General features: G+C 39.9%; 2 protein-coding genes across 8 annotated transcripts in view; both read right to left on the bottom strand.

The window, feature by feature from the left end:
- Window positions 1-24,958, bottom strand: part of Rabgap1 (RAB GTPase activating protein 1) — a 125,885-nt gene that overhangs the window by 44,091 nt on the left and 56,836 nt on the right. For all 7 annotated transcript variants that reach the window (XM_015986153.3, XM_076568475.1, XM_006992533.4 and 4 more), the window contains 3 exons: window positions 22,901-23,075; window positions 19,322-19,415; window positions 15,031-15,181 (listed from right to left, as the gene is read on the bottom strand). In XM_015986153.3, coding sequence (XP_015841639.1) covers window positions 15,031-15,181; window positions 19,322-19,415; window positions 22,901-23,075 — 420 coding nt within the window. The remainder of the gene's footprint in view (window positions 1-15,030; window positions 15,182-19,321; window positions 19,416-22,900; window positions 23,076-24,958) is intronic.
- Window positions 3,923-15,021, bottom strand: Gpr21 (G protein-coupled receptor 21). The gene is made up of 2 exons (XM_006992532.4): window positions 6,777-15,021; window positions 3,923-6,393 (listed from the first exon to the last, which is right to left on the bottom strand). Exon 2 carries the CDS (start codon window positions 6,055-6,057, stop codon window positions 5,008-5,010), a length of 1,050 nt encoding a protein of 349 aa, XP_006992594.1. The 5' UTR covers window positions 6,058-6,393; window positions 6,777-15,021; the 3' UTR covers window positions 3,923-5,007.

A 24,958-nucleotide genomic window follows, 5' to 3' on the forward strand; every position in this document is an offset into this window, starting at 1 on the left:
AGGGAGGGAGGGAGGGAGGGAGGGAGGGAGGGAGGGAGGGAGGGGAAAGAAAAGAGGAAACAGCATCATTTCTAAAGAGTCTAGAGTAGCCCAGATCATACAGAACGTTAGGACAGAAGGGAGTGAGGCAGGTGACTAATAAAAGTCATTCATAGCTGGGCGGTGGTGGTGCACGCCTTTAATCCCAGCACTCGGGAGGCAGAGCCAGGTGGATCTCTGTGAGTTCGAGGCCAGCCTGGTCTACAGAGCGAGATCCAGGAAAGACGCAAAGCTACACAGAGAAACCCTGTCTTGAAAAACCAAAAAAAAAAAAAGTCATTCATTCATCCTGTTTTTTACTAAGCCGTCTGCTCTGGAGCAGGTTCTGTGTTAGATCTGGGGTGCAGCTATCAGGGATGCTGCCCCTTGTCTTCACTAAGTTCTCAGGAATAAGATGACGTAAACAAGTGCTCATATGGTCTTCAGGTCTGGGATTGCTAAACAGCACAGAGCAGTGCTCTAGCAGTGAGCCTCCATGATTGACTGAATGAATGTTTGGAAGCACACCAAAACATATAGCTTATATATGAAGCTATGGCAGACATGAACAAGAGACATCACTTTTACTCAGGAAACGCTTCAGGTTATCTGATTCAGTCCTAGGAAGGTATGAAAGGACTTCTATCTAGTACCCTCCCTGCTTTACTAACTAGCTCACCAGGTCTCCACACTCCCACTTCAAACTTTACTGTTACTGTGTCAGATGTCCATTTATCACCAAATTTTAAAGAATTCCCAGTGACCCATTTATAGTCATAAGAAATAGCCACCTCAGCCAGGCGGTGGTGGTGCACATTTTTGATACCAGTACTTGGAAGGCAAAGACAGGTAGATTTCTGAGTTTGAGGCCAGCCTGGTATATAAAGACAGTCAGGGCTAAACAGAGAAATGCTGTCTTGAACCCCACCCCCAAAAAAGAAATAGCTACTTCACTTCTAGAGTCTACAAAAATAGTATCAACATGTACAGTTTAATATATTTACATTGGGTTTTCTTCAACCTGAAACAGAGAAATTATGCAAAACCATAAATATGCAAAACCAAACAATGCCACAATTCCCCCATCTTTAAATGTCTCCCAAACTGCTCATATACCAATAAACTCTGGTTTGCCAATAACTTATTTCACAAATCTTTTTAATACAGAAGCACATGGTCAATGAAATTAAGACATTTCCTACAAAGTCTGTGCACATTTATTCAAAGGAACCTTTGAAAAGCTGAGAAAATCCTCCCCAAATCATTCTACCGAATGAGCTGGTAAACCTGCCATTTCACATTCAAGGAAATGGACAGTTCATTCACAGTATGGAAGTTCAAGTTTCCCAATCCTAAAAATATTAAATAAACTATTTAAGTACAAAGGAAAAGCCATTATAAAATGGCTCAAAAAGAATTTATCCATCAATACTGCTAAAAGGAAATCTGTCCAAAAGAGGATTGTGAAGCAGCAGCAGCAGCAGCAGCAGCAGCAACAGCAGCCCGAGAAGAAGTGGGCTGTCCAGGGCTCTTTCTAAGGTGGGCACTGGCTCACATGCAACTAATTCTAAGAGACCAAAACTTCCTCACTGAAATAACCGCATAACACATAATTCATTTACAAGTTAAACGAGTATGATCTTACTTTAAACTTTATTATGAAGTAACTTCAACACTATCTCTAAAAGTATATATGTATTCTGATACTAGTCACATACCACAGACTTAAATGAGCTATCCGAGGTATTTGAGTCTAAAAATACATATTTTTTCTCACTTTGAACTAGAGAGATTGGTATTTAAATAAAATGTCATCAAATGTTGCATTAAATGTGCCAGAATAAAAAGATTCAACATAAATGCTTCAAATCTATTATGTAGAGAATTCTCCCAGCCCCTGAAGACTGTGTAACTATGCCCCTTCATCTATTCTTACCCCCCCCACCACCACACAGCAAATTAGAAATAAACAGGCAGTGCAGACAATGCATCGAGGATCACAGGTTCACACAGCACAATGAAGCCAAGGTGAACTGGGAAGACATCCACAGTTCCCAGCATCGTCAAGGGTCTACCTGTTTTCCTTACAGTCACTGCGACTACTCCAGTCTTCTTTACTCAGTGCTTCAAAGAGAAATACAGATCCACTTTGAAAAAAAGGCCTTTAATAAAACCAGGACTTTAGCCGGAAGGTGGTGGCACATGTCTTTAATCCCAGCACTCAGGAGGCAGAGCCAGAGGGATGAGGATCTCTGTGAGTTCAAAGCCAACCTGGTCTACAGAGTAAGATCCAGGACAGGCACTAAAACTACACAGAGAAACCCTGTCTTGAAAAAAACAACCAACCAACCAAACAAACAAACAAACAAAACCAGAACTTGTTACTTGCAAAACTAAGCAAACTGTTAAAAAAAAGACCTTACTTAAAAAGCCATGTTTTCCTCTGTTGGCATCACCAGAACTATGTTCTTTCCCACCGTTACAAACTGGAGTCCCAGAACCAAGGAGTGAAAGGGCTCAACTTCTTCAACGGAAAACTTTCTCTTACTACTGATTTAATACATTTCAATAAAACCTATCTTCAAGATTTTAGTTTGCTGAACTAAAAATTCATAAGCACAACACAAATTTGAAAAGATTAAACTTCCTAGCATGTATGAAAAACAAAGCTAGTGTGGTGGCACATTTGAAATTCCAGCACATGGGAGCATGAGGGGGAGGACTACAGGAGACTTCTTCACAAGGAAATGAAACACACCCAAACCACATCTACAGAGCTAACCTTTCAGCTGTGTGATCCAAAGAGAAAAGAACATTACAGACTGATTTTCAGAATCCAGCAGAAAAAAAAAATCTGCTTGAAACAGAAATACAACCAAGTTTTTTTGTTTTTTTTTTTTTCAAGACAGGGTTTCTCTGAGTACCCGTGGCTGTCCTAGAACTTGCTATGTTGACCAGTGTGGCCTCAAACTCAGAGATCTGCCTGCCTCTGCCTCCTGAGTGCAGGGATTAAAGGCATGCATCACTACCACCCAGTAATAAAGCTATTTCTAACCCAGCATTTTCAACGTGAGCTCTAAATTCTGAAAGAGCTGAGTTACATTTGCTAATACTAACTATAAAGAACAAGCAAGATTTGGGGAAGTATTCAGAATCTGTTTTGTTTTTTGAGACAGGATCTCACTATATACCTCTGGCTATTCTGAAACTCACTATGTAGATTAGGCTGACTTTGAACTCACAGAGATCCACCTGCCTTTAGAACTTGGAATCTGAAGTTTTTATAATTCTCCGTCACTTAAAAAGTTTAAAGCAGAGGATAATTTGAGGCTAAAATAAAATCAATGTCTAAAACATAAAGCTGGTTAGGGGCTGGCCATGGTGAATCTTTAACTCCAGCAGAAACAGGTGGGTCTCTGTGAGTTCAAGGCCAGCCTGGTCCAGATAGTGAGTTCCAGGGTGGCCAGGGCTACACAGTGAAACACTGGCTTTAAAAGCAAAACAAAACAAAATAAATTCAGCTGTGAATATAAAAAAAAGTACTTGCTTTGTTTGCACAAGGCTCTAGGAGCAATACAAGACTGGGGGGGGGGCAATACCTTCTATTTAAATGAAAACTAGCACAAAGTCCAGGAGATTCTGATCCCAGTTGCTAACAGCTCTCTCTCCTTTTAGACAAACAATTCTCTGGCTTTCAAGACAGTCACTTTTTTTTTTTTTTTTTTTTTTTTTTTTTTTTTTTTTTTTTTTTTGGTTTTTCGAGACAGGGTTTCTCTGTGTAGCTTTGCGCCTTTCCTGGAGCTCACTTGGTAGCCCAGGCTGGCCTCGAACTCACAGAGATCCGCCTGGCTCTGCCTCCCGAGTGCTGGGATTAAAGGCGTGCGCCACCACCGCCCGGCAAGACAGTCACTTTTAATACAAAGGTAACACTATGTATCAACACAATGCATTCTAGTAATTCTAAACAATAAAATTCTATACATTTTGCTCGTGCTTTGAAAAAACAGACAAAAGTGAGGCAATAACTATATGACAAAGGACTTTTTCCAAAAAGAGGACCACAGGTAGGTGACTTGACCCAACCAGGATTCTCCTCCTCCCCTTCAAAGAGGATTCCTTGATAGGACTGAAAGAATGTTTTCCAAAGTGAATTGGTGACTGCGATGTTGGCAGACAGTATACTCAACACTGGCCTGATTCAGTTCTTATGGAAGACTGGATAAGAAGAACAGAAAATACTAAAATCACTTACACATTACAATGAACAGCTATCCATCTATTATTTATTTAGATGAAATATTTAGTTATAAAAGAAACTCAGCTCGATGTAAATATTCTCAATAACCACACACACAGAGGCACAGAGAAAAGTACTGCACGTCACTTCTGTGCATGCGTACACAATGCTCACAAGCACGGAGTCAAAGCGGCTGTGTCTCACAAACCGTATGACCGCACTGCATGGATGCTTCCTGTATCTACATGAGTGCTGAAACTTGCAGTGCAGTTATATTTTGGCACAGATAAAGAAAATCTTTGTTAGTTCATCAGTCTATTTTAATATCCCTGTTAAACGATATCAACTGCACATAAATTCCAAGACACTTGGAAGAATCCAGAAAAGGGAAAAGAAATGGTGATTTTTTTTTTTAAGTGCTGATGCTTTTCACGCCCAGGTTCAGTCACGCCAGCTGGGAGAGGTGTTAGCTATGGCTTTATTCCTTTTGAATCTGAAACTGTAGTCACTTCCATGACATTTCAAAAACTGCATCAAGAGTGATTTTTTTCATGATTCTGATTCTTCTAATTTTAAATCTCATTTAGAAAACAACTTCTGAGAACTGAGAAGGTATCTGGACAGTCTGCAGCTGCTCAGAGTCAAATTATCCTGTCCTAGATCCCCTACTGAACTAGACAGAAGGGAAATGGAAAAAAAATCAAAGCCACCCTTTCTCTCTGCAAACAAAGTGACTGAAATATATGAGCCCCTCAGATATGGCATCCATTAAGGGGTCCTTTGCTTCTAACTGTGTAAGGGTCCTTGGCTGAAGTGTGACTTGCACAAGAAGTACACACAGCCCCTGAGAGGCCCTTTAATCCTCGTTGGAAAACACTGTTGGAGAGACTATAAATGATACAGTTGCAGAAACTGTTACTAATAGCAAGCCAGGTAGTCAGGAAAGATGCAAGGCGGCTGCTGCAGCCAGTAGAACTCTCCAGCAGGAAGTAGATGATGTATGGCAACCAGAGGACATAAAACACACTGGTGATTCTGAATAGGACCATGGCATAGCGCTTATCAGGACAGGTCTGGGCTTCCCCAGTCTCCCCATTCTGGCTGCTGAATCGGGCTTGCCTTTCGGTGATTTCTTTTGTGTGCTGCTGGCAGATGCGGAAGATGTTGAAATATGTGAAGCAGACAATGAGGGCAGCTGGGGCATACAGCATCACCACGATGAACAATGTGAAGTAGGGATTGGTGTGCCAGGACTCTGCACACCACTGAAACACATCTCCATGATATCCAGGTTTGCCCCAGTGGAAGAAGGAAGGCAGGAAGACCAGGGTGGAATATAGCCAAATCAGAAAAATACAAAGGCGTAGTCTGCAGGGAGTAACCAGCGTATTATAGGTTAAAGGCTTAGTGATGGCAATATATCTATCAATGCTGATACAGGCTAGAGAAGCCATGGAGACGCTCTTCAGAACTGACACTACAAAGCCAAATACTTGGCAAGTCATGGCCTCCTCCATAGGAAGAGGGTAGTGGAGCAGCGACAAGGATGGGACCAGGCAGCTTACCCCAACCAAGAGGTCAGCATATGCCATTGTCTGGATAAAATAACTTGTAGTGTGATGGTTCAACAGAGGTGCACAGTGAAACACAAAAATCACAATGATGTTGCCAGAAATAATCAATACGGTTAGAAAGACAACAGTCAGTGCTTCCAAAAGACAAAAACTGACAGTTTCCAAGTAGCCCAGGGCAAGGAGACAGAAAGGGTGGCTGCTCTGACCACCATCCGAGGTGGAGTTCATCTCGCGCTCAGGAACTGGCTCTCACTTCATGCTGCCCAGTTCCCAGAAGCAGCTATTGTCACTGCAGTCAGCTGTGCATGGCTGTGTGTGACAATGCCAGGAACCCTAGTCACCAGGTTCCTGCTCTGCTGCGGTGCAACTTCCCTTTAGATTCTTCCTGGAACAGGGAGAGCCAACCCAGACTTGGCCACACTGCCATGTTCACCATGCACATATCACCAAGGGAGTAAGGCGGACTGGGGACAGTGTCTTCAGGCCAAGTGAGGGTGGGGGGAGAGGCAGAGGGAGGAAGGCTAGGAGCTTCAGCAGGAGTTGTAATGAGTCTCCTCTGAAGAGCTGACAGAAGAAAAGGAGAGAGCATTTTACATTTTGCATTCCACGTCCTAGTCAAAGAACTACTAGCTCTGACTGCCACCCCCACCACCCCTTTACCCTCAGCAGCACCTCCAAAAAGGGCATTTACTCCAGAGGAGCAGTTATACCATACTTCCGAGATCAACATAAAAAAGAAAGCAATTATAGATCCATTTACCCTCATTCTCTTTTATTTAACCTGTTGTGGGAGAATCTCCTTATAGCAATCCTGAAAACATTTGGCTACAATTACCATTGATAAAAATTAACCAAGATTAATTTTCTTCATTAAATCCAATGTACTATCTTACTTCTGAAAACATCTTAATAGAATTTAAATGCTCAGCTCAATTTCAGAGCGTTACCTGTAATTCTGCATGCTGAAATCCAAACAGAAGCCACAATAAACCCCAAACAGAAAGCCTTGCACTGCAGGATTGTGCTTCGGTCCTGTGAGGCAGAACTACAGCACAGAGGGAGGGATAAAGGAGTAGGAGGGGAGCAGGGGGAGAAGGGGCTTGGGAAGAGAAAGAAACGGGGAAGGGAAGGGAAGGGAAACGCTGTGCTTACACACACTCTAGCATCTCGGGCAACTCATTAGAATTCATCGCCGGGGAGAATCTCTGGAGCTTTGAGACCCCACTGTGGGCACTGACTTGAGTTTCCAGCAGTGCAGCGTTTGAAAACTGTCTCCTGTCTGTCTGGAATCCCCCTCTTAGGTAAATGAGTAGGATCCAGACTGCCAGCAAGAAAAATACAAGGATGGATGGGTGGGGAGGGAGGAAAAGGAGGAGGGGATGGGGAGAGAGGGAGGAGTCAGGAGTTGAGCTGAAGCACACGACCAGAGGGTGAGGGGAAAGTCCTATTTTTGTGTACCATTTCCCAAGAACAAAGAACAGTATCAAAGAAAGGAAGTGTGTTAACAGTACACGGCAGTGGAGGAATTCTAACTCGGCTACACAAGACGACTGAACTGTTCAGCCTCAGTTTTCGTTCACCGTTTACTGGGCACTGGCGGTAAGAAAGGGAGCGCTGTTGCTGCTCTTTTGCCTCTCCCTCAGTCTAGTCAGGCGCTGCACCCAAGTGGTAGCCTGAGGCAGCTTGCAGATATTCAGGTACAAGTCTTTGAATCTTAGGGTGCAATCAAATACAATGCAAACTGAAATCATACAGCATTTTGTTTCAGATGTCATAAAAAGTACTCTTCAATAACTAGGAATTGGGTGCCATGCGAATGACATAATTCTGCCTGAATAAAGCCCCACACTCCCAGCAGAGGACAAGAAAACAAATGATGGCATTTGTAATAATCCCAGGAGATCTGCACATCTGAACAGAGCACTCACTATGTGATCCAACTTGCATTCTTACTTTATACATGCTTTCTCATTGTGGGCAAAAGGATGCCTATGATCACAACTCAGTGAAAGGTGAACGGTGAACACTACCACAGGAAAGCAAGGGCCTCAGAACACACAGAAGCACAAGACTGACAGAGTGCCAAGCCTCAGCAGAGAGCAGCAGTGTCTTTCTATAATAAGCCACTGTCACTCAAAGACTATGTGAGGTACTAATTCCTATTCCTACTTCTCCCGGGTCGCTCTCCACACTCATCCATGGTGTGCTGAGGGCTCTACCTCCGAGTGTCTCTTACACAGCAGAGTGGTCTTCTGAGCTGCAGTTTCATAGTCTAGACTCAACTGCAGTCTGAAAGCACCGAATGGGAATCCTGCAGTTTGAGACAGCCCACGTCTATAGAACTTATCACAATGTACTGTTACAGCTATTTTATTATACCTACTATTGGGAACCTCTTACTATGCCTGCTTTGTAAGTTACACTTTATTGAAGGTATGGAAAACACAAAATAGTTACTAGTCTGGTACTATCTAATGCTTTAAGCAACCACTGGAGGTCTCGAATCATGTCCCCAGCAATAAGGGGAGACTTTCTTTGCTACGATCACAATAAGCCACAATTATCTTTTGCCATGCTTCACTGAACCAAAATAATATTCTAAAACTAAAATGATAAACAAACAAGTTAATAACAGTAACAAGGCAGCTGCTTACACTTAATATGACTATGAATCATTCTGAGTACTTCCACTTATTTACCCTATTAATACTAACAATCATACAAGCAAGGTTCTATTATCATCCCATTTTAGCCCAGGGATATTAAATTGCCCATCAGCAGCTAGGAAACAGTGGGGTTAGGATTTGAAGCAAGACAACCTGCCTTTTGTCAGACACATGAAATCATCTTACATCTTGTTTTTTACTTTATTTTATTTCATTTATTTATTTGCTTTTTTTGAGGCAGAGTCTCACTATATAAACCAGGCTGCTCTCAAACTCACGAAAATCAGCCTGCCTCTGCACCACCACGCCCAGTTACACTGCCTTTTAAACCTAAATGTAGAGCTTCGGCTGGGATTGGAAACACAGCTAACCAGTAAAGCACTTGCCTTGTATGTACAGCCAGCAGTGGAAACACAAAATGCTATACAATAAATATGAAATGAAATGATTCAATTTTTTTATCTGGTTACACAAAACCATTAATGTCACTTTCTGGAATTTGGCCCCTGCTGGCTGCTGGCCTTATCTCAGTCTCATCACAGAAGTCACCCAGCATTTCTCACCTCTAACAGTGAGTGCGCCTCCTCAACACTGCAACATGACTTTGTGCCCAATTATCAACCGCCAGGGTGACTTTAGAAGGCTTGGATGAGAAACCTTTTGTTTTGTTTTTCTAGACAGGGTTTCTCTGTGTATCCTTGGCTGTTCTAGAACTTGCTCTGTAGACCAGGCTAGCCTCCAACCGGCCTTTGCCTCCTGGGTGCTGGGATTAAAGATGTGTACCACCACTGCCTGGCTGGATAAGAAACTTTTCATGTCATCTGAATTCTAAAACTTTAATGTCAATTGAATTCTAAAACTCTCATGAAATTTTACTTGTTTATAGTTAACTGCCTACTTTTCTCAGGACTGGTACAGAGACACAATTCTTCTTTTAAGTGAATCAACAACACAAGCCAAATACAACAGAAATTCTGTTTTTAGGTTTAAATAGCTTTCAAATAAAGCTGCAATGATAACTGCTGGTGTACCCACAATACAAGGTAGGCATTCCTATTCTTAAAGTCTAGGACCTAGAAGCAAGCACTGAAAAACTTCCACTAGCCTAAGGTTTCAGAGCACTTATATTTTTATATCATAGTGGTTTAATTGATAGTCTACACAAATCAAACCAAGACAACCAGAAACATCACCATCACCATAACCAAATAGAAAACCCCAAATTAGAAACAGTTCTGATTGCAAGCTTTTAGATAGGGATGTTCAATCCATACCAGGCTAAATGATATATCACTGTGGGTTAAAAAAAAAAAAAAAAAAAGCCAGGCGGCGGCGGCAGCAGCGGCAGCGGCGCATGCCTTTAATCTCAGCACCCAGGAGGCAAAGCCAGAAGGATCTCTGTGAGTTCAAGGCCAGCCTGGTCTACAGAGCAAGATCCAGGACAGGCACCAAAACTACACAGAGAAAATATGTCTCGGGGGAAAAAAAAAAAATCCCCAATACTAACCATTTTAAAATGGTCAAACCAATATACTCACTTTTTTAGAATTCAGGAAACCCTAGCACTTCCTAGACAGATTTGATATGCAGAAACTCAATGGAAAATGGAATGGAAGTATTTTCACAAAGATATGCAGAATATTTATTTACACAAGTAATTTAAAGAGGCCTACTATAGCAACTGCTATATGGAAGCAGTACTACAGAGTAGTTTGTGTGTATGTGTGCCCTGTATTTCATTTATATACTTTTTAGTGTACAAAATAATGGTTTTCATAACATTATACTTGGTGTTCAAATTCCCTCCCACTCCTCTCGCTCATAACCACCCTGCCCCCAGAGTACCAATGGCTCTCTTCTTTTCAGAACATAGAATTTTAAAGGTAACTCACAACATAATGTCTTTCTACTAAGAGAAATTAATTCATTTTTATTTTTATGCATATAAGTGTGCATCTGTTTAAGTTTATGTACACTACATGTGGGCATCTAATACCCTGGAACTGGAATTATAGACAGTTGTGAGTTGCCATGTGGGTGCTAGGAACCAAACCCAGGTCCTCCACAAGAGCAAATAAGCCATCTCTCTCCAGCCCCTATGATTTCTTATACAGCAGGAGTATCCACTTTGAAATGGCAGAATCATAGCCTATATTTTGAAGTAATACTCAAACATACTACAGCAAATTCTCAGTATCCAAAGGGTTCACAGAACCTCTATTGGACCTAAAGTTCATAAATGCTCAAATCCCTTATAGAAAAAGATGCAGTGGGGAACTGGGGACTATGGTAGAGTGCTTGTGTACCATGTCCAAGATTCTGGGCTCAATCTTTAACACAGAGGGAGGAGGAAGTATTTATATACAACATACACAAGATTCCTGTAAGCTGTGCAGTGATGGCACATGCCTTTAATCTCAGCATCAGGAAGGAGAGGCAGGCAGATCTCTGTGAGTTTTGAGGCCAGCCTGGTCTACAGAGTAAGTTCCAGGACAGCCAGGACTATTTTACAAAGAAGCTCTGTTACAAAACAAACAAACAAACAAACAAACAAAAAACCCAAAATGAAACAAAACCCCGATATTTCTGTACACATCAATCCTTTGTAAATTACTTACAATACATAATACAATGTAAATGCTATGCAAATACTTGCTGTTTTATTGTTTAGGAAATAATAATAAGAAAACAGTTTATAAATCATTGATATTGAAGGAAATTTTCAAAAAGATTTTCTATCACTGATGATTAAATCTATGCATACAGAACCCCAAAATGCAGAAACTGCTTTTATCTGATGCCACAATGGCTGGTCCAAGGTACAGAACCTTATTTGAGTTCATAAATGGAAGAGAGGGTGCACTGAACCAGTGCTCAGGCTTCCTAACTCCATGTGCTTCCTGCTAAACAGACAGCCTTTCAGCGCTGGGTACCCAGAGCTACATTCTTGCAATTTCAGTCCTTGCCTATTAAATTCCAGACAGATATTTTAAGAAGGAAAGAGTCTGCTCAGTGATAACACTGTCACTGGTGCATTCTATTCTAGACCTGTAAGATGTGGCTGGGTCCCACAGCTTCCACTACACAAGCAACTAAGAGAGAAAACACTGGTGATACACAACTGCTGCTAGCTTCGGGTCTGGATACGAGCTTGTAATCACAGCAAGTCTTACAACTGAAACTAAAGCTCAGCAGAGAAGGAGCATGGGGGTGGAAAGGATGTGCTGCTGATCCATTAGTCTCTCACTACAAAACGCATTTACTGTACAAGTTTTGCTGTAAATTTTGAATACTAAACATTGAATCAAAAGAAACACTAAGAGGCATTGACAAAATATAAAATATAGTCAAAGACAGAGGGATTGAGGAAGGTTCTGGAAGCTGCAATCAGAAAACATCTTGTTTCCCTTTCATGCTCAACTCCAGCTTTTGTGTTACCAGATTCAAACATAAAAATGAGGCAACAATCAGTGAGGCAGGCTGAGGGAATCACTTCCTGGCCTTCTGTTAAAACAACTGTATTAGAGGTCAGGACCAAAGACCAGAGGAATCTACAACTGCTTGTGCTGGTGTAGTGGTTTATTCTTAGAACTTGGGAAGCAGAAGCAGGTAGATCTCTGTGGGGCCAGCTTTGCCCATACAGCAAGTTTCAAGCTGGCCAAGGCTACACAGTGAGACTCTATCTCAAAAACCAAAAAAATTAGCTGGGCAGTCAGTGGTGGTGCATGCTTTTAATCTCAGCACTCGGGAGGCAGAGCCACGAGGATCTCTGTGAGTTCAAGGCCAGCCTGGGCTACAGAGTGAGTTCCAAGACAGGCTCCAAAGCTACACAGAGAAACCCTGTCTCAAAAAAACCAAAAGAGGGGGAAAAAAAAAACACCAAAAAAATTGAAACAAACAAAAAACCCCAAGTGCATGTTCTGGACTCCATGCAGAAAATGCTTTGGTAACATTTAACATTTTTTTTTTGAGGCTTTATTATTTTTATGCAAGGTAGGGATTGAGATAGGGTTTCTATAGCCAAGGCTGAACTTGAGTTCCTCCTGCCTAAACATCCTTAGTGCTAGGATTACAGGAGCGAGCTAATGACACTAGACTCAAGATTTTTTAAGTAGAACCATAAAACAACTGTAAAAGTGTAATAAATATATAATCCAGGGACACTATCTCCTGTTATTATCAAGCTTTATGGACTATGTGCAACGGTACGTGCTACACTTTTTTGGAACGTGATCAGTAGCTTATGACTTTTCCATGTAACCAGACAACAACACAGGAAGACTCAGCATCTAAGGTTCTTTTATAAGGAAAATTTTTTGACTGCAATACTTTTGTTTTATAGGTATATGAGCATGTACTAATTATATGTAATGACATTACCACATATTGCATTTTCATACAAATACTCCCCTCCTACTCCTGTTGACATCCTTCCTCTTCCCAACTACTACTCTCTTGTACTTTTATGTATACATTTTTCTTCTTGTGAACCAACAAGCTTAACTAGGGTTACTTACAGGAGCACAAATGAAGGGTTATTTTCAGGAGCATGGACCACCCACTAGTGTTTATACCACTGAAGAAAATGTGTCTCCCTTCCACTGTGATCTTTAACTGCTTTAGATCCAAGGGGTTAGGACTTTGTTAGACCTCCTCTGTAGATGGAATGAATACTCAAGGGCATGATCATGGGCAAGTCTTAGGCAGATGTCCTCAGCTACTGAGAGAGTTCAAGAGCGTCATGGCTGGCCGCACTGTACCTGGAGACAACTCTGCCCCATTCCCTTTCTCTCTGGCTCCTACAGCCTTTCCACCTCCGTCTTCTGCAGTGCTTCCTGAGCCTTGGAGGGACGATACAGACGAACTCTTTTCTAGAACCTGTCTCAAAAGCTGTACACCCGATAACATACACCCTGGGGTTCTCCTGAGGAAATGAACCACTCCTTTATGACTCCCACTGTGATTTGTCAGGCAAGTTCAATAAAGAACATTTAACTGATCCTGTATTTAGCTTCTTCAGCCCACAACTGTGTTTATGTTAGACATTTAATTTCTTGAGATCATATCTCCGTTCTGTATGTTATTTTCCTATAAGATTGTTTTGTTAACAGTTTTAAAAAGATAATTTATGCTCCTAATAAGGTTTAAATATTTTCTTAACAAAGTTTTTTTTTGTTTTGTTTTTTAAATTTTTTTTTTTTTTTTCAAGATAGTTTTCTCTGTGTAACAGAACTAGCTGTCCTGGAACTCATTTTGTAGACCAGGCTGGCCTCAAACTCAGAGATCCGCCTGCCTCTGCCTCCCAATTGCTGGGATTAAAGGTGTGCACCACCACCATCCAGCTATTTACCATCCAGCTATTTACAAAGATTTTACCTTTTGTCATACCAAAAGTTCTGATGTTGGGCAGGTGAGATGGCTCAGTGGTTAAAGGTGCCTCAGTCCGAAAACTCCCAGGTTCCACATGGTGAATAAAGAGAATGGGCTCTTACCAGTTTTCCTCTGCCCCCACCCACACATATACTGGGGCACTAGCATGCCAAACAAATCAATACAGATACAAACAAAATAAATACGATGTAAATGAAATTTTAAGAAACTTCAAGTGCTATGGGAGAATCTGCATATTCATAACCCAGACTTCAAATTTACCTACTAGACAAACTACTTAATAGCAGATAAACACTTCAAAATTATGAGAAAACTAAAACCAAACCTAGTTTATGGGTACAAAAAGGCACAAATGCTGCCTAACCTTGTAGGAAATCATTTTACATGTTTGTACGCTGTTCATAGAATATTTTTTTTCTTGCTTTGTTTGTGAAACTTTGAAGAATGCTTCTTCTTGAGCAGGGGACACTGTGCAAACAAGGGTTTTATCTTAGAGGAATGAGCCACAGCAGATTTAAGTGTAATGCTACAGAACTATTTTCTTTTAAGTGTAGAAACTGAAAAAAAAGCCCTCTTTACCAAAGCATATTTGGTAAAATATGAAAAAAAAATTAAAGCTTGGTGTGGAGGCTCATGCTTATAATGCCATCAGTTGGGAGCCTTAGGTAGGCAGACTGTCACAGGTTCAAGGCCAGTCTTGGCTGCATTGTGAGTTCTAGACAAGCCCAGGACCCATTTTAAAAAGCAAACAAACAACAACAACAACAACAACAAAAAAACAACAAATAAATAAAAACCCATGAGAATTAACAAAAACCACATCAACAAAACAAAACAAAACCAACCAAATAAATAAAAACTCATATGAGAATTAAAAACAAAACCCCCACACCAACAATACAAAATATTTGTATACACTGCATAACACAAGTAACGTGGCTCATAATGTTAATCTAGGCTGAAAGGATTGAGACACTTAGTGGGTTTAGAAGACATGTTCTATCACTGAGATAAACTCAACTGAGGAGGTAAACTTTATACATTTGTCTTTGTGCCAAGAGAAGAAACATCTCTGAACTACACTTATTTAAGATAAATTACAAAACATTTGACTATTCACTCTGAAATTCATATCCTCTCTGACCTTGGTGATGAGAATTCGGTACTTTTCTACTAAGTGGTCATTGTTGTGGCAGCCTGCTAGCAGCTGCCAGACTTCTCCACGAAGAGCTTCTGGGACACCACTTCTCACTAAGGATGGCAACTGCTTCGGTCTCACATTCAAGTTGAGATGCCTAAAAATAAAGCCGCAATTCATTACTTCATTAAAGGAAGATGCTCTGGAAATGCCTTAATGAAAAGGAAACGGTTTACAAAGACCTGAGAAGCTGACACAGTAATAATAACTGAAGCAGTAACATGGCACCTGCAAACCACTCTAAGTATCTCTATTATTATTATTTTTAGTTTTTCAAGACAGTTTCTCTGTGTAGCTTGAGTGCCTGTCCTGGATCTTGCTCTGTAGACTAGGCTGGCCTCGAACTCACAGAGATCTGCCTGGCTCTGCCTCCCGAGTGCTGGGATTAAAGGTGTGCGCCACCACCGCCTGGCTGTAAATAAACTTTTACTGACATACAATTATGAGGTTTTTCCTGGTTACTATTTATGATTGTTTTGATTTTCAGTAGCAGAGGTGAGTAGTTGTGACAGACTGTCATTGGGCGACAATGTCTTAAATATTTGCTATCTGGTCCTTCACAGAAAATTCTGGTAACCCTAACTTAAATTTCTTTCAGAATGACTTCAGCCATTGACAATATTAACTCTACATATAACTAGCATACTATTTTATACTAAGGCCATCGGTGCTCCTATCTTCCAAGAATCATATTCAAATGAGCCTGCAAAGTGACACACAAAGATACTTACTTACTAATACTGTATGAAAAATCTACTTTTATAAATAAACTAGCTTCAGGATCAGACTTGTTTGTTATGTTAAAAAGTTCTGGCTCTGCATATTAGAATGCTTAACCTGTGTGTGAAAAAGCAGAAGTCTGTCATATTATAGTTGAACGAGTGCATACAAGTTGGCACTGTGCTTGGTGTATGGTAAATGTTTACACTAGGATTACTACAACCTTGAAATCTAAAATTTTTAACAATAGGACTCTAGTAATTTTACAAACTTCTGAATTCCATGCTCTTACAATGCTTACTATCCACAGAGCACAGACAAAAACAATGAGATGGGTGGGAGAGGACAGATTATCACGTGTCTGAAGACAAGACTCCAACAGCAGAAGCAACTGAAGCCCATCTGAGGACAGCACAGACGGGAGCTCAGGTAACACACTGGAGAGAGTGGGGGACAGCTGGTTATGAGGGACAAAGTTTGACAACAAAACAAAGACATTAAACAAAATGTGCTGGATTCATAGAATTCAAACAGCCAGCCTGGTCTACACAGTGAGTTTCAGACCAGCCTGGGCTATAGAGTGGGTTCCAGGACAGAAAGTGAGCTCTCGACTGTAAATACTGTGGAGATGACTTTAAATATGCTATTATTAAATTATGTCAATACTGATTTCAATGCTGGTTTAGACCAGAAACAAAATTCCTGCATCAGCAGTCCACACACTCTAAACTCACTGAGCTGAAACTGAACCTGATAGATGTATCAGAAGAATGACTCTTGATAGTATAACATCAAAATTTAAGAAGAAACATTCCCAAGGGCTTTTGCATAGTTCATGTATTACAGGCCACGTGTCTAAAGACAATGCATGATTTGGTCTGCCATTTTCTTTTGTACATATTTGACATTTCCCAATGCAGACAGTGTTTTGTCCAAAGTGTAAAGCATTGTGAGAGCATCATCATGTGTAGTGCTGGCCCTTACGGCCATGAAATCTGCTGAGACACAGCTTTACTAAAAACACAGTGAAAGACTTAACAGACAAAACTTCTAAAAGAAGAAGCCTAATGCATGATGCCCATAGGGGACTTTAATGACCTCAACAACCAGAGCATCTGCAATACAGACGTGAGCAGAGCACTTTCAAACTTAGCTTTTTCCTCCAAGACATCCTATCAAGGAAAAAAAAGATACTACATATATGTTTCTTCAGAGTACCTCTAATTATGCTAATCAACACCTGAAGGCAATATACTCTGTGTAAATATGCTGAAGAATAGTGCCTCCTAACACTGTTGTCAAACTCTTTGTTTGTTTGTTTTTAGACAGGGTCCTGACTGGCCTAGAATTCATTATGTAGACCAGGCTGGTCTCAAACTCACAAAGGTCCTCAACCTCCTGAGTGCTGGTATTTACTATTTATTTATTTGTTTGTTTGTTTGTTTGTTTATATGTATTTACAGAGTTTCTCTGTATAAAAGCTCTGGATGGCCTAGAATTCATTATGTAGACCAGGCTGGTCTCAAACTCACAGAGATCCTCGACCTCCTGAGTGCTGGGATTTACTACTTATGTGTTTGTTTGTTTATTTACTTACTTACTTACTTATTTATTTATTGACAGCGTTTCTCTGTATAAAAGCTCTGGCTGTCCTAGAACTCGCTCTAGACTAGGCTGGCCTCAAACTCACATAAATCCGTCTGCCTCTGTCTCCTGAGTGCTCAGATTAAAGGCATGTGGCACCATGCCTGGCGAGTGCTGATATTTAAAGGCATGAACCACTATGTCCAGCCAAATTCTTGGGTTTTATACACAATTTTGCATATAGCCCAGGCTGGACTTGAAGTTTTAATCCTCCTGCCTCCACAGCTCAATGCAGAGACTGTAGACATGTTCCACCATGCCTATCTTGGGAATCAGCCACGTTTTATTTTGGCTGATTTTTATTTTATTATGGCCTGGCAAGTATTCTACTACAGAATTATATTCCCAGACTAAGCCTAAATTGGGAACATATAAATTAGGCAGTGGCAGCACATGTCTTTAGTCCCAGCACTCAGGAGGCAGAGGCAAGTGATCTCTGTGAGTTGGAGGCCATCCTGGTCTACAGAGTGAGTTCCAGGACAGCCAGAGCTGTCACAAAGAGAAACTCTTGTCTCAAAAAACAAAACAAAACAAAAACCACATGGGAACATACATATAACATAAAAATAATGGATACAGCAAGGCACCCATATCATGCTTGGGATACTTTGCTTTGCCATTCCAGGTATCATATGTAACAGAGGTAAAGAAAAACTCTACCTGAGGTTTCTACTATGTAAAACACACACACACACACACACACACACACACACACACACACACACACACACACACACACACACAGAGTTACCATCTTCTAAACTTTTCTAATCATTAGGTATTAGCACTGGGAGTATAATTTTTTTCCCTCTTAACAATTTAACAGATTTATTTAGAATTGTTGTAAAAGGTGAACTGTTGTTTTGTTCACAGAAGTACTCTGACTTACATCAATGCTTTTTTTGCCTCACACTTATATTAAAATTTCCCACACAAACGGCAATGGGAAAACTGCCAATATCTGATTTCTGTCCCCAATTTTTCTACTTGCCAATTGTGCTTAGATTCCTTTAAACTCCATGGGGAAAATTATCTAACACTGGGAATTACCAATAATTGGAAGAGAGGAAAACACATTGTGAAGATGAATCCCATCACAGTGGTTTCTTAAGCAAGTTCACCACGTGCATGGTCTGCTAACAGGGTGTTTCTGGTGGTGTAACTGATAAACATTTGGCCTGGATAATATGCAGATTGGTATCTTCACAAAGGTAAACAAGACAGGCCTCATCTGCCTCCTGCACAGCACCCAATAGCTACATTTTGGAAGCACATATTGGTTTTGAAACCCTAAGGAATTTCTTACACCAGAGGCTGTAAGGATGTCTAAATTCTAAGTCCAATGGACTCCTGATAGCATCTAATTTCAGAATACCATAGAATCAGGCCTGTGACCATTACTTTCCTTACCTCTCTAGTGGAGGGCACACTTTTACAAATAGATTTTGTAGCCTCAAGTAGATTTGTGGGGCAGTCTCCTTTGTGCAAGTCATTGTACAGAGACCTTATACTCCTTCAGTTAGAGCTTGGCAAGTGAGGCAGCTCTGGCTGAGAGAATGGGGTTGGCAGCTACAACACAGCTCTGCTGTTATCATCTGCCAGCCGGTCAGTCCTATCTTCTTCACTGCCAGGACCGACTGATCTCTCCCTCTCGACTCTGTATTCCATGTCTGAACATTTTTCTATCAATGAGACTTTCCTAGGCTTCTGCTAAGTCTCAAACTGATCCACATCTCCAATGTTATCCTTATAAATGTCTATTAGATTCTAGAATGAGGCTTTACTTGCAGATTTCTGGTATCGGTTCTAGATTCAGAACTAGGTAAGATTCATCAGAGTGACGGATGCACAGCAGACCAATTCTGTAACTCACCATTTTGACAGGAGTTCTCCCCATGTTTCAAGAATTTTTTCTGCACATTCTTTGGACACATCACCAAATCCACTCAAGAGAGGTTCATCGTTATCTGCAATAAGCAAAATTCATATTTATAAAAAAAATGGGAATATAAAAATCAAATGCAAACTTTTATTATGTATTTATCTTACTGTATATTTAAATTATTATAAAGTCATTAATATATGTTCTTAGTATTGATGTATAAATGTATGAACCCTGTCTAAGGTACAATGCTTTTATAACCTGTTTAATTCTCCTTTGCTTTCTATCTAAGTCTTTATTATGTCAATTATAGGAAAGAGTCATTTATCTATAAAATAAACAACTCAAAATGTGGAATGTTTTTCTCCTTTTCTAAGCACATAGTTTTATATACAAACACACTTAGCAGTTTTATTTAAAATAGTAAACAACAAACTTAGTTACCTAAGAGTCTAATAAAGGAGTAGTGGTAAGTGATGTTTTGTTGTTGAATCTTCTCTCCTGTTCGTCTCCCCAACACTCTTTCCCCACTTTTACATTTACATATTTTACAATGCTGTAATGATGCCTAATACTTGCATACTAATTTAAAAAAATAATGAATTATGACATGTATACAATATAACGAATGCAAGTGTTTGTGTTTACATCATGATATAATAAACATACGGAGACTGAAATTGCCAGTGTGATCTGCTAAAACACCAAGCAGATGGCAGTGAGCACATTAAGACATTAATATCACTACCTGAGGGAATTATGAATTATCATAAATATTTTTCTCTTCTTTCATGTTACAACTTTCTAAATGTTCCACAGAATGACATTAATTTATAACAGAAAACAGAACATAAAAGGACAAAATTAATAATTTAAAATTTAAATAACTAAAATTAACTAATTAAGAATTTAGAGGGTGATAGAGAGATGGCACAGTGGTTAAGAACAGCAGCTACTCTTCCAGAACCTCATTTTAGTTCCCAATACCCATATGGTGGCTCATAACCATCTGTAACTCCAGTTCCAGGGGATCTAAAGCCCTTTTCTGTCCTCCTTGGACACCAGGAATGCACATGGTGTACAGACATACATGCAGGTAAAATATCCATACACACTAAAAACATAATAAAACTTAATCAAGAATTTAGGGAATATAAAATATGCAGGTGGTAAAGTAAGGCTGAGGACATAGCTCAGTTACAGACAAAATCTGAGACCCTGGGTCACACCCAGCACCAAACCTTAAGAAACAGAAGGTGACAATGGCTATTATCTACTTAATCCTCTTTCTGGACACTGCAAGGTTCTCAATGCTTTGCTTTCAGTAGTTAGGATAATGTTGTTTCACTGCTTTATTAGTCATATGCCTAGAAATGTACTTCCTAAGGTAAAAACACCATTACTATTTAGGACTTAGTAAGTACCTGACCAATTGCCTTCTCAAACAGTTGTACTAATTTACATTCTCACTAAGTGGGTGTACAGCACTTGTCTTCACACATTTTCACAGCCAAACTGTGAGGATAGCATCACCGTACACCTCTCCTCAAGAGAGGACTACCACAAAGCACTGACTTTAAAAGCTCATAAATCTTTGACACCTATTATTAAACTTCCTACATGGTAACATTTTGGATTTTATCATAGTTTTGATTGTGAGATAAGGGAAAGACAGACTGAATATAAATGAGATATTTCTGTATTATTAAGAAGAGAAAAAGCTCAAGACACTTAGGTCAATTTTTCCAAACTCATTAGGACGCCAGAATGACACTACTTTGTAATTTCTCAATTTCCCATTCATTAAAACATCCATCATACAACCTGGGAAGAAGACAAAAAGATGTGCTAAAATGGGCTGGGTGCTGCTGGTGAGATCCAATCATACAATGAAATCTGTGTAATGTCAAGAAAAATGTGCTAACATTTACATGGGGTGTTAAGTCCTTCATAAGCAGTAGGAAGATCTATCTTTCACAATTCTCTCCTACTGCTCTAAACCCTTCAAAAAATCTCAACAGTAATGGGGAATTTGTCATTGGAGTCCCAGGTACACAGGTCAGAGGCAGAGAAAGGGATGCAAAGTCATTTCAAGTTTCAGAATACTGTTTTGTAAGTGCTCTATTTCCTGTCTGATGTCTTGTGGGGGAGACACCTCTCTGGAAATGAGACCTTTTCCTCAGGAACCACCTATAACTTGGAGTGTCACTGAATCTAATACCCTCTTCTAGTGTGCAGACATATATGTAGACAAAACACCCACATACATAAAATAAATAAATAAATCTAATAGAAAGAAGAGAGAGGTTTGCCAGGGGAATGTCAAACTGCACCTGACTTAAAAAAACAAAAAACAAAAAACAAAAACAAAAAAAACCATGGGTCTTTTTTGCATTTCAGTGATTTATGATAACTAAATGCAGAAGATGAAAACAGACTTCAACTCAGACGGTAAGTACATGAATTTGATTCAAATTATGACTGCCATTTTCTACGCATGTAGCCTGAAATGTACTTTTCTCTGATTTTACTTCTTGATGTGAAAAATGAGGACAATAATAATTTCTATTTTTTAGGCTTACTGTGAGGATTATGAGAATAAGGCACCTTGCTACCACACAATAAGCATTTAATCATTAGACATTAATAGTCCTAAAAAAGAACATAAGGTGAATAACCACAAGACAGAGGGACTTACAGCCCCCATCCCAAGAAAGAGTACCTAAAAAGCCAGTGCTTACTCTAACTTGAAAATGCACACACGATCATAGGTATTTATGTCTTTTAACAAAGTTAATCATTCCTTGCACCTCTATTTTTTTGTTAATGTGATTTCTTAGCCAGAAATGTTCAGAGAAGCCCATTCATCACCACTGAGTTTTTGCACTTTCAATTCCAGCTCAAAAATTACTCTTATGATGTTCCACAAACTCCTTACAGTGAAAAATGAATTTTACAAATTTTGAATGAACTTCACAGATTCAAACTCAAATGATCTACTATCATCATCAGTTTCCTTCATTACAAATGAAGCCCTTGTACTGTTAGGAGCTAGACAACCATGGAATGCTTTCCTCTTCTGTGCCTGAGACTTCCTCTAGTCTCCACTTCTGTGTATTGCCATTAAATAGTGACCAGATTATAAAATCTCATTTTCCCCAATCTGGTTCCAAGTACCTTAAAGAATGCCAAATGTGGGCTGGTGAGGCGGCTCATTGGGTAGAGGTGCTTGCTGCTATGCTTGGTGACCTCAGGGTAATCCCTGCAACCCACAGGGTAAAAGGAAAGAACAGATTCCAACCAAGTTGCCCCCTGACCTTCACAGGTACACTGTTATACAAGTACAAAACACATGTGCACAGAGAAATAAATACACAGAGAGAGGTGGGTGGGGCAGGCCAATGTCAACTATTTCCAGCCTCTCCTTGTTGCTTGTCTATGGGGGATGCTCACAAGTGCTCATGGAATGAACTCCAATACCACATCCCACCACCAGCCCCCATGAAGATGAAGCTGCAGTAGTGTGGACAGCCCTCTACCCTACACACAAACCAACGTATCTACACTTACCTTCTTCTTCATCATCTTCTGGAGGAGAGGGGATCATGGAGCTCTGGGATCCAGACTGTGGCAGGCGAGCTGAAGGACTGGCTGTAGTTTTCCTCCGCTCTCTCTCTGACTCACTTTCCAAACACACAACTTCATATAAAGTGTCAGCATTATTCTTCCACTCCTTCTGCTTTATCTTGACAACAAAAGAAAGAATAGATTATGTAGCAAATTTCTTTGTTTTAATTATCACTTTTGATTTTGTATTGAATGTAAGAATAAATGGTGTTTTCTTGAATTCTACATCAAATGTAAACTTTATCAAGTAGAAAAGCTTATGTTAAGACGTAAACCTTTCCCAGCACTCAGGAGGCAGCGGCAGGTGGATCTCTGTGAGTTTGAGGTCAGCCTGGTATACAGAGTGAGTTCCAGGACAGCCAGAGCTACACAGAGAAACCCTGTCTTGAAAGACCAAAGGGGAAAAAAAAAAAGAAGAAAAGGAAAAAAAAAAAAAAAAAAAAAAAACTTAAACCTCTTGGGCCTGGCATGATAGTATACACCTTTAATCCCAGCATGTGGGAAACAGAAGCAAGTGGATCTCTGTGAGTTCAAAGCTAGCCAGGGCTACATAGAAACCCTGTCTCAGACAGACAAACACAAAAAACCTGTTAAAAAAAATTGAACACTTTAAGTGTTTTATAGTTTTATCTGTCATTAAAATAATCACCAATATTTAGTTAATGTGAAAGCTAACTGTTCTGTGTCTTTCCAATAAATTTAAGGTGTCTTTTCAGGTTTCCTACTTAAAATCACATATCAAAACAGTTCATACAATCTAAAAATTTAGCTCTAAGAAAATCCTATTTTTCTCTTGGTTAATTCAAATAGTACACAGGAGATTTTTTAACTCCAAAGCTACAATTCAGGGTGGGAAAAGGACAATGAGTGGGAATGAACAGCCAAAAAGACATCAATAAAAATCCCAACAATTTTGCTAAGTGAAATCAACCTAGACATTGGTTTTTACTTTTAGGCAAGCACTGTAAACAATTTACAAAGGCCTAATTAAAGAAAAATAAGACATACATATACAATCCTGTCAGTATAATACATATTTTCAACACCATAACATTCTTATTTATTGCCAGTTGGAGGAGAAGAGAAGGTTCAAGTGAGATATGGAGAACGAGGCTGAAGGCACAGAAAGGTGCACGCACAGCAGACAGACAGTGGAGGACGAGGACCTCCACAAGGTGCAGGAACACCAGAGTGACTCTACCATCCCAGTCTCCACTTGGCTCTTCCTTAGAAACATTACCCCATCATGAAGCACAGTTTAATACAGGAGTCAGCCTGAAGGCCAGCAGTCCCTGCTGCAGAAGCATCTCTGCCGGAGAGGCCAAGCACAGCCACACAGTAAGCACAACAAAACCTCACCAACAGTAACCGTGCAGGGCAGACAACCAGAGGCTGTCTGACTAGTTAACACCTGACTCCAGGATTGCTGAGCTTTCTAGACTAATATATTTGTTTCTAATTTAGCTGCTCATAATTAATAAAGGACTCTGGTTCTGTGAGGTGACATAGCAGCCTGCAGGTTTGTGTCTAGGATATATGAAAATGATTTCTGTCAAATAGAAAAGACAACCCAAAGGTGACCTATAGGATATTAACCTTAGTAATCTTAATGTAACTTTTTTTAAAAAAAAGAAGGACTGCATAGTCCCAAGATCTTAAATACTTAAGTTTTATCATCTTACTGGTTAATTCATTAGTGAACTATATTAAAATCCTTGATACATATTCATCCTGAGTTGTAAACTTCCCTGATAGGAAAATACTATTTAAATCTTTTGTTTTGATGTAAGTTTGTTAAATTGCTCTGAAAATCAAACCAAATACAGTCTCACTGTGCAGCCTGCTAGTTTGAAGACACCAACAGAGATCCACTTGCTGTTGCCTTCCAAGTGCTAGGTTTAAAGACATGCACCAACGTGCCTGGCCTTTATTGCTCTTTAAAACATCACTTAATTGCTATCTAAAACACTCCAAATATTAGCAACACCTACTAAAAGAATA

This window comes from Peromyscus maniculatus, chromosome 4, assembly GCF_049852395.1.
Source record: "Peromyscus maniculatus bairdii isolate BWxNUB_F1_BW_parent chromosome 4, HU_Pman_BW_mat_3.1, whole genome shotgun sequence".
NCBI lineage: Eukaryota > Metazoa > Chordata > Mammalia > Rodentia > Cricetidae > Peromyscus > Peromyscus maniculatus.